Here is a 10,898-nt window from a genome sequence, read left to right on the forward strand (position 1 = left end):
TTTAAAATAACAACGTTCTCTTTATTACACGTGTCAATAAAGATCAAACAAATCCAACAGTATTGAAAATAATTTATAATTTACATAAATAAAAAAATAAATTATTTCGCGAAAATAAATAATAGTTAAACCCGTTGTCATTCACCAGTGACCATCTGTAAAATGGTACCGATGACGCGCTCGCCCTTCGCGTTGTTCTGTAAATTCAATAGCGGATCTTTGATCTTCTCCTCCAATAAATCCAGCAATTCCACGCGTATCGTCTTGATCATTTCGGCGACCTACGAACAAATAATACGCCAATTTCCTGTCAAAAATGTCTGCTCGACTGCCTCATTTCACACATACCTTGTGTTCTTCGGCCTCAAACATAATCCATTTATCGTCCAATTCCAGATATGTGATTCCGTTGTGAATGTTGATGTTGACGTCGAAACCGGAAAAGAGCACCAACGGAATTGCTGGAATAACGCAACAATCCCGGATAAAAATTTTCGACGTTTTCACCTTTTCTTGATAGACCATAAACGGGCTAGGGAAATATTTGAGTTCAAAAACAATTGAACTTGGATGTAGAAACACCTAACCGCAATAAAAATAAAATTACAAAGTTTTTATTGTGCAAGAATAATTCCATAAGAAGTATTACCTGCTCTTGCCGGGTTTTGAATTTAAAGTCTTTAGCTTCTAATTGTTTGGGCACGGCCCCAGCGGCGCTTGAAACAAAAGTTTTCTCCGGCTGCAACACCTTGCAAACGTTCGGATATAACGCGGCGCATAAAATCGATGATAATATTCTGGTGTTAGACCCGTACTCATTAAACTAAAACAAAATACAGCAATGCACTCATGATTATGTTTACGGTAAATATTTACCTTTGCACCTGTTAGTGCCAAGATGTTATCTTGCCCCGACTTAGGCCGCTTGGTAATGTTGATAGGAATAAAACCTATGCTTACTAAAAGTTCTAAAAATTGAAACTTTACATCGCTAATTGTGAGCAAAGTTCGATGCGAGAGGTAATTCTCCTTGGCAAAGTTTAATCCCGCAAAGTAGCCTTTCTTGTTTGCCTCTTGAAATTTCTAAAACAAAAGTTAATTAAACTACAGCACAACACGCTGCCCAAGTTTGGTGCACTTACATTGTACGCCAATAAAACCGTCATCTGATCACTCATGCCCATCGCGAATTTTTGCCTCGCCTTGTTCGCCTTCTCTCGCTGCCCAAACGGGGCAACAAACGGCGTTTTATAACTCAAGCATGCAGCCATTGTGAGTGCACTGTCAATGCACGAAAATATCGCACCGAAGAGCATCAATTTGCCAATGCGCACATCGACCGGCAGTGCAGCTAAATGATGACCCAGCGGTGTTAAATTATTATCCCTATCCAGCGCGCCCACGCTTTGTAGTCGAATGATAGACGAATCGATGCTTTCACGAACAGGTGGCTCGATTGTTTTTACTGAATGGAGGAATTAAATTAAGTCATAAGTTAGTCCAAAGCAAATTTCGTATTTCAACCAACCCAAAACATCGTGAACATCGCGCTCCGAAAAGTTTGGCAGGACTTTGATGTTCAGTACAAGTCGCTCTAGAGGTACGCGGTGAATCTCCGGTATAGGCTGGCCGAGAATATTGTAGGTGTAACGATGTGAGGTATATAAATGTATGCAAATGCCGGACGTCACACGACCAGCTCGACCCTTTCGCTGGAGCGCGTTGGCGCGAGTTACCCACACAGTTTCTAGACTCTCCATATTGCGGTTGGAGTCGAAATGTTTTTCTTTCATTTTCCCTGAGTCCACCACGAAGATGCAATCATCAATGGTGATGGAGGTCTCTGCGATATTCGTCGACAGTACGATTTTTCTCATGGCCGGATCCTTCGGTTTTCTAGCATTAACCGAAACCTCGCATTAAACCGCCGTTATATTTTCAATGCATTCATAACTTACTCAAAAACCATCGCCTGCTCCTGACTACTAAGGCTCGAATGCAGTGGCACCAGCATGTAGCGTTTATACTTCGGGCTGAACTCCGGATGACAGGAAAGTTGGTCGTGCAGCGCCGTGATTTCCGCAATGCCTGGAAGGAATACTAAAATCGAACCGTACTTCGGATGATCGTGATCACCCGACACTATCCATAAGAGAACCGCTTCGATTAAATCTAAATTTACTTTTTCCGGATCCATCAGATGCAAGGTCCTGCACGTTTTCGGACTGCAATCTATAACGTAAACAATGGAACTCTTGAGTTTCCAAAAAAAATTTGAATCTTACCGCTGTAGCGTGCCAACATCTCTGAATATTTTAGGTTCTCGTCCTTAACGACGTTTTTGGGCTTGGTGTGAATCCGTGATACTTCACCGTTGAGCAAATCCTGCTCGATGTTTTTGTCCTTAACACTTCGCGCATATTGAGAGGATTCGTCGAACACGTAGTTGGTGATTTCGAGTATGTCTTCCAGGAAGATCTGATCGACAGGATGAGTGCGACCTGGAATCTCAAGCACTGGAACGTTGCCAAAATAGTCCGAGAAGATGTTAGCATTGAGCGTCGCGCTCATGAGAATGACTTTGAGATCTTTACGGAGTGGAAGTAAGTCACGTAGGATCAGAAGTAAAAAATCACTGGGGACAGATTTTTAATTAAACCCTCGTCAAAGGTAATAAAAACTGAAAAAATAGTATTACCTGTCTTCGCTGCGCTCGTGTACTTCGTCAACAACAATATGAGTAACTGTTGACAGTAAAGGATCTACCTCTAATCTTCTCAGTAATATACCAGTGGTGCAAAAAGTGAGTCGGGTGCTGCTGGAGATTTTATTCTCCAATCTAATTTGATATCCGATGGTATTACCGACTTTCTCAACGCGTTCATCTGCTACTCTTTCCGCGACCCCAATAGCCGAAATACGTCTCGGTTGTGTACAAACAATCTCAACATGTTTAAAATTATCCTCCTCTTTGGATCCCAACCAGTCATCGAGGATAAACTGTGGAACTTGTGTACTCTTACCGCAACCTGTCTCACCACTTATGACAATAACTTGCGCTCCTTGCAAGGTCTCAAGTATCGTTTCTTTGAAATTGGCAGCAGGTAAATTGTTCCGCACGGTTTGCATCTTTTTGTATGCAGCATTCGTCTGTTTGGTGTAGAATTGTTGCTGAATGCGGCGATCTTCTTTAATGATCTCAGTCATTGAATATTCGCGTTTGTTATCGCGATTCGTCGCTCCTTTTTTATAATGCGTGGGTCGATTACGCCGATTGGTGTCTTCTGTAGTCTTTGGAAAGAGTGACTCGTGTGGTAACAAAAAGTCCATTTCGACAGTTTTCAGATAATGTGTAATTTCCTCTTCGTTTTTGAGCAACTCACAAACGGAGTACACGCACGGCATGCCATCTTGAGCAGACAGCATTGCTTCCTGGTGAAGGCGTTTGCAGATATGAAGGGGAATCTGATGCGGGACAACGGCGTCAGTTTTCAAGAATATAATAGGTGTTTCGTAAGGATATTTGGTGTCTTTTGGAAAACGAATCTCCAACTCAAATTTGAAGTTCGTTAAATGATCATTTGGCGAATTCCCAGGAGTTATTGAATCATCTTCGTGGGAGAATCGACAGTTATTACCATATTTACACTTTTGATTTCGTAAGAAAAAACGACACTTCTCTTTTTTCCTCACGTTGTTTTTCGTATTGGCATTGCTATGATTTTTTGCTGGTTTATTTTTGTGGTACAAATTTACTAGATAATCTAATTTTAATGTTATGATCCACACTGAGTCCTTGACCTTTTCTTTAAAGGCATCTTCATAGATTGACTCCAAGACGCTTTTTTCATCCAGCCTGTGCTCTAAAAGTTCTTCTTGAGATAGTTCAGGAACATCCTGACCAACATTAGGCTTCAACTTCAAATATTTCTCATAGAGTAATCCTAATGAGTCTTCAACTTCACCATTACAAAAGTCTAGTGCTTCCTGGCAGTGCTCTTTGTGAAAACCATAGCTAAAATCAGGAACTTAAAAATTAAAATTCTCACAGTAACTGTAACAAACCTTTCTAATCTCATTGCAGCAAACATTTTAAGTCTCTCCACCTCACTATCAGGTTCTTTGTTTGAGTTTGAATAATCATAGCATCCCTTAATCACCAGATTTCCTCTGCCAACCCAATATTTGTTGCCTAAACTGCTTCCCTTGTCCACATAGGAAGAAGCATCATCCAATGAATACTCCTAAAATATTTCAATTATAGCTTATTTCACAATATTGCATTCATATATATTATACTCAAATACCTCCCCATGAATGAATTTTAAAGTTTCCATGATATTTTCTTGTGCCTTGAGACTAAGTCTAAGCACTTGAAGTTCCTCCTTTGCCTTAGGCGCAGTTGGTATGGACTTCACTGGTTTACTATAATTAAAATATAAGATCAAATATTGTTTAATTCTACTTTTAAAATGTGTTGAAATAAATACCCTATTTTCACGTTCGGCACCTCACGCAAAAATAGATCAGCACCATTAATAACATCCTCAGAAGACATGTTTGAATAAATGATTAAATCGTTTTAAAGCAAGGGAATTGTATGTTGTTGCACAAGTTTGCGTATAAAACTAAAATTTAGTTATGAAAGGCGAAAATGTTGGTGACAACATGTTATATGCAGGTTATACACATATCAGCTGTGGCAAGTGACTGTGGTGATTTAAATGTGCTGTTGCTGCCATCTTACGTTGACCGTAAGAATAAATAATTAAATAAGTGTTCACTAGATGACAGGATGTACTCCATAAAGTAATTTTAATAACAAAAGAGTGTAAACTTTTATTGCCGAAGTTACACAAATAGAAGTTATATTTGTTTGGAAAAACTTTGTTCATTTATTTATAGTTTGTTTTAATTCACGATAATTAGTCAAGTTTAATTACTAGTATAATCTGTTTTTCTTTTATTACTTATTCTTATGACGTAAATTCAAGGAAACCTATTAAATTTTGAAGTTCAAATCGTTTGATATTATTTCTATGTATATTACGTTCAAGGTATGTATTTCTAAACATTCTACCGCTGCCTATGGTGAAAGTTTTCTGCCATCGTTTATTTATGCTACCATGTTCAGCTGCATTCCCGGTAGACCCAAAACGGAATTCGTCAATGGCGCTAAAATTATATGTCCTACGTTTTATATTCCGCTTCAGCACGCGCTTGGTATTGGTGTGAGTATTCCCATGAATGACGATAAGATGCAGGTAGGTTTCAGTTTAGACGCGACCAAATTTGATTCGCGAGACAAAATTGATATGTTGATCAACGGATTTTTTAATTACATTGATATAATTTACCAAGAAAGTGTGAAGGGACTTAATTCGAATTCAATCAGACGACTCTAATTTTGATATACTCGTACCTATGTATTTTGTTAATTTATTTGTGTCGATTTATTATTGCTACTTGTTTGACATAAGCTAATAATTTTCATACATTGTGTAATAACAGTCTTGTCACTGGTAGATTCCGCGTGTAGCGTTGATAGTGACCGGTTTGTTATTGTTATTGTTATTGGATAGTATCACCTCTGCGCAACCTTGCCCAATGTCGTTGCTGCATACAATTCAGTCTTGTCGCCGACGTGTTCACGACGGTATCTCGCTGCGCGCCTCATGTCTCGTGAATTCAGTTTCTGTTCGGTGCTTCGCGTTAAAGGACGTGTTTGTTTTTGTCGCTATCATTATTAATGCGTAGTATGATTAACGTGGACTTGGCAGCAGTAGAATGATGTTTTTCGTCTTATCGTCCGTAAATGCTTCTCGCGACGGACCACGTTTCGACCGTTTCGACTATCGTTCGCGTCGAATAATAATAGTATGTGACGTGATGTTTTGTGGTAATGATTTATGCCGGGTATAATGTTACACAAATATTTTGGATTAACAATGGGCTGAGAGGTAGGTGATTCAATTTGAATAAACTTCGAAATTTGTAGCAACTGTTATTAACACCGTCAAATTCTGAGCATGATGTGAAATGTCTCCTTTTCTTTTCAATATAAATATCCGGGCGAAATTAATTCAATTATCGCAGTTGCAAATCTTTCATATATTCATTTACTCGTAAATGAGTTACAATCAAATAAACCGTCGTGTTGCCCATAATATCCTGATCTTATGCATAAGTGTAAATATATTAGATTCTAACACCGTAGCTAGAATGAACACGTGTTTTTACATAATTTACAACTTGAGTTGCGGCTCACACCGAAGAGTACTGCCCTGGCACACACTCACGTACAAACTTGTTTACATTTTTACTTTGTATTTTTGCGACGGGTTTTATTTATTAATTTGTAATAATTAAATATTTTATCAGTTTTATTATCATAATTTGTTTAGAAAATTACGTTTACTTGCAAAATTAATTGCTAAATTACTGCATGTTCGCAAAATGATTCTTAATATTTTAATTCTTTGATTAGGGCGCATTTGGGTAGTAATCAACGGTGATTAGATAGACAAGTAATTCTGTTTCTTTGATAACAATTTAACGCGGACAAAATGTTCATCATTTAGTGGTTGATCTAAACGTGCCGTTGGAAGATTTGCTGCTAACTTTGGTGATTGCATATAATTAAATTTCAAACTTCAATTTCAACTGCTGAGTTCACAAATAAACATAAAAATTTTATTAATGTTCCTTTAGAATATAGTTGAATTTTCATGGCTTTGATGTTATTTTGGTAGATTATTAAAACTTCTACGCGGTACTTTCGACAACCGGCTAAAATTGTGATTTTGTGGTTTTTGCTTTTTTAGTATAGCATGCGAACGCGGTGTTATAATTAGTTCAGAATAATTTTCCCAGATGCGGAATTTAATTCTATAATACCCTGTATTTGAATTTATTGCGGGAAAATTCCATAACGCGAGTTATATTGAAAGTTGTGTGTATGCGGCGTAGTACTTGTCGCGCTAGGAATTGTAGTTTTTTTAGTATAGCATGCGAACGCAGTGTTATAATAAGTTCATAATAATTTTCCCAGATGCGGAATTTAATTCTGTAACACCCAGTATTTGAATTTATTGCGAGAAGGTTTCATAATGCGAGTTATATTGAAAGTTGTGTGTATGCGCCGTAGTACTCATCGCGCTAGGAATTGTAGTTTTTTTAGTATATCATACGAACGCGTACGAGGGTAGCGGTAGAAGTGCTTCATGTTCAGGGCACCGTACGAGGGCAGCGGTAGAAGTGACTCGTATTCAGGGCACCGTTCAAGGGGAGCGGTAGAAGTGACTCGTTTTCAGGGAACCGTACGAGGGTAGCGGTAGAAGTGACTCGTATTCAGGACACCGTGCGAAGGTAGCGGTGGAAGTGACTCGTGTTCAGGGCCCCGTACGTGGGTAGCGGTAGAAGTGATTCGTGTTCAGCGCACCGTACGAAGGTAGCGGTAGAATTGACTCGTGTTCAGGGCACCCTACGAAGGTAGCGGTAGAAGTGACTCGATTCAGAGCACCGTACAAGGGTAGCGGTAGAATTGAGTCGTATTCATAAAATATAAATTATTTTTGGACGTTTTAGCCCAGGAAATTTTATTATTTTATACTTTTATCTGATAGGAATTTTCCACAGTTTCATATTCTTCAATCCGTTGGTCGCTAACGTTTTTAGTTTAAATGATATTCGTTACCAAAAATACTCCAAAAACATGACGCAGTACCTTCCCTTTGCCCATTTAAGTGAATATTTAATTTAGGCGCGATATTGTGAACATCAATTACTTAATTATTTAAGGTACACAGTAAACTTTTACGAAAACAATAAAGTATAAATCATTTATTTGTAATGGTAAATTAAATTCCTGTTTTTGTCAATCTTATTACATCCCAAAGTCAATATATTCTTTTAAGCCGAAAAATATTGAAAGTAAAAGTAGATTCCGTGTATATGTGCTATTTCAATATTGAGAATTTTAGTTTCGTCTTCTCAACTACGTGTTTCTTAGTACGTTTGTGTATAAACAACTTTTTTTGTTCGACTGATGCGTGATATCGCCGTGTACCTGCCTCGCTACGCGTCGTGCACACGGCAGTCCTTTCACCACGTGGTCCGCGAACGTATCTCTCTAATCGCTATGCGTTTTGAGGTTTTAATTGGATTAATCGTCGTGTATTATTTCGGCCATCGTCAAAATTTTCGCAATGGGAATGTGTGCCTGTTTTGTTTAATGATTTATGACGGTTAGAGTCTTCTTAAGTGAGAAATAAGTGTCCGTTAATCCCTGCACGAGTTTTCAGTTGATAGAATATATTACAGGATAGAAAATCTCCTCATCAATGCACGGGTTGGTGGATAAGTTAAGGCGGTTTAACTTAAATTGATTATTTAATTTGGCGGATATTAATTTTGTAGATTACAAACACGTGGTCGCATTTTTATCAGAATTCTTTTTAGTCGCGTTTCCGAAAATAACATGCTTCATTTAATTATTACAAGCACGATTTTTTAAATCATCTGAGGATTATTAAAATGACAATATTCATGTGGTCGATCACGCTTACTTTGCCGTCGGCCGTCGGTTCGGTCATATTTTTCGATGATCACGTAAACATTTTTAATCGAATTGCATCATTAAATTAATAATTTCTTGTTGAAATAAAATCTTGATCGGTGAATAGTTTTTCGTTTCGGCAGTCTCAGTATATCTTAATGTTTATAAAGAAATAGTTATTTTAATCGTCTTTAACCACTGTGTTGTTACTCGCCGTCGCTTGCCGTCTGTTGATTTAAATGTTTTCCGTCGGATATTCTATCAATTTATGATGATGCTTCACCATAAGTATATATTCACAATACTCGTATATTAAAATGTAAGTGTTTTAATTTTGTAGCAAATGAAACAGCCTGTCTATTAGTTTTCCTAACAGCACGTAGGAAATCACCTTTAGTTGAGAGTTTTGAGTGTTCTGTTTTGATTGATGGAATTTTCTTTCTAAAACACCCTGCATATATGTTTTCCTTTGTGTCCGTGAAAATTTTGTTTTAACTGTGGTTTTTAGTATTGTCCCCTTTGCACTTCGAATTTTCCTTCTGGAACACCCTGTATATTAGTTTCCCTGATTGTCGAGTGAGCGGTGTTGGTAGTGTTGAGAGTTTTTTGTTTGCACTTTATATTTTCCTTTTGTAACATCCTGTATATTTGTTTCCATTCACCTAGGATATTGGCTATTTACTAATTTCATTATTCCGGCAGAACTTTATGAAATAGTACTTGCTGGCATGTGCGCGGCTATGCAGGTCGTAAGTCCTGCTTCAATATGGCGGCACGTATTCTGTTGACTTGTAAAATATAAACTTGTATTCGATTGCTAATAAATAAATAGTAAGATATATTGACATCTTTGATTTGTGTACCCCTTCTATCATTTCAGGAACAGGTCTCTAAGAGAGTTCCCTCTCTCAGGGGATGATCCCCACTATAAAAATTGTTAAGGTATCCTGTGTGATTTGTGTGCTCCTTCTTTCATTTCAGCTACAGGTCAGAACTTGTAAGAATATTTTTAAGTGTCGCCTCTCTTGAGACGACTTAAAACTTAGAAATATTTGAACAAGACCTTATAAGGATTGTCCTTATAAGGAGTTCCCTCTCTCTGGGGGTGATCCCCCACCATAAAAATTGTTGATATGCCTGATAATTCCGGGGATGAAGCGCAGAGACATCGTAGCTGTAGGATGGGCCGGGAGCAATGGACACATCGAAGCAGTAGACTGTCTTATAACGACACGTGCCAAAAAATTTAAAAATCTCATCCACTCCTGTTCTCTTTCTTCTATCTTTTCCTCTTCTCTACTCTGTTCTCTTCCTTCTGTCTTCTACTCTTCTCTGCTATTCCATTCCTTCTTCGACTTTTCCTATTTCTCTGTTCTCCGTTTCTCCACTTACTTTCTTCTTACCTCTCTTATTGCCTTCACAAGTATTTCAACTTCTCTTATATTTCGTTGCAATGCATATATGCAACCCAAATTACACCTGATATTTTTATGTTTGAGAAAAATGCCTTCTATACCTGAGATTCGATCCGTGTCTGCCAGCATGCCAGCAGGTGCACGTCTCCACTCGACCACCGAGTGTTTTTATTATTGTTATTTGATTCTTCTATATATGTATCTGTTTTTAAAAACAACAACACAATTCATGCAACAGCAATGCATTGTACACGCTTCACGCACATAAGATTTATTATATACTATATGTTTTAAGACACCGATACTGAAAACAACAATGGGGATGCCACAAAGAAATAAGAATTAGTTTATAACATTACAATGTGTTTTATTGACAACATTTAAAATTCATATATCTTTCAAATAAAAAAAACATTGACGTATCTCAAATCTCGTAGCAGTAATGACTTACCTTAAAATGTGCGCATCTCCAATATCTGCGATATCCATGACTGCTAATAATAAGTCCAAGTTTTGCCAATATGCGAGATGATAAACGACTGCCGATGAACACGCACGCGGCGCACATAAAGACCAACACGGTTGCAGATAATTCCACAACCGAATAATACTTAGCGACGGCCGCCGGAACATCCCAAGCGCACAGGCGAACCGATGATTAATTGGGGTTGCGCCATATTAGCCTGTTACGAAAGGCCGATGAAGGCAATTACAGAATTAAAGTAGGAAACGCGAAAAGTTGCTACGAAGATCGACTGACGAACAAAACACGTGTTAACCGCAGCACAGCCCGCGATCGACTAAACTGTAAAGAGAATTGATATCAGGCACAAACAAGGCAGATAGCCCCTACCAGTACTCTCTAAATAAGCTAGAAAAGTGACGCGCATTGCCGACACAAGCAGCATAGCAGAGACAAAACAAAA

General features: G+C 38.1%; 1 protein-coding gene across 1 annotated transcript; it reads right to left on the minus strand.

Annotated features, from left to right (window-relative positions):
• Nucleotides 1-4,708, minus strand: LOC135792171 (putative ATP-dependent RNA helicase DHX57). The gene is made up of 12 exons (XM_065302785.1): nucleotides 4,491-4,708; nucleotides 4,308-4,425; nucleotides 4,066-4,244; nucleotides 2,699-4,015; nucleotides 2,286-2,635; nucleotides 1,959-2,232; nucleotides 1,529-1,896; nucleotides 1,143-1,465; nucleotides 877-1,083; nucleotides 650-823; nucleotides 349-582; nucleotides 1-281 (listed from the first exon to the last, which is right to left on the minus strand). The coding sequence occupies exons 1-12, from the start codon at nucleotides 4,556-4,558 to the stop codon at nucleotides 138-140; spliced, it is 3,756 nt and encodes a 1,251-aa protein (XP_065158857.1). The 5' UTR covers nucleotides 4,559-4,708; the 3' UTR covers nucleotides 1-137.
• Nucleotides 4,709-10,898: the final 6,190 nt, after the last annotated feature.

Source organism: Atheta coriaria, unplaced genomic scaffold, assembly GCF_025399875.1.
Source record: "Atheta coriaria isolate IRGN ID8LTWV9N9 unplaced genomic scaffold, Caltech_Dcor_3.1 hic_scaffold_5_pilon, whole genome shotgun sequence".
NCBI lineage: Eukaryota > Metazoa > Arthropoda > Insecta > Coleoptera > Staphylinidae > Dalotia > Dalotia coriaria.

Excerpts from the sequence above, each read along its gene's own strand:
- LOC135792171 (XM_065302785.1), bottom strand. The coding sequence starts at position 4,558 with ATGTCTTCTGAGGATGTTATTAATGGTGCTGATCTATTTTTGCGTGAG. Across the intron at positions 1,084-1,142 it reads CGGTTTTATTGGCGTACAAT|AAATTTCAAGAGGCAAACAA; the intron begins GTAAGTGCACCA and ends CTTTTGTTTTAG. Across the intron at positions 824-876 it reads TGGCACTAACAGGTGCAAAG|TTTAATGAGTACGGGTCTAA; the intron begins GTAAATATTTAC and ends ATTTTGTTTTAG.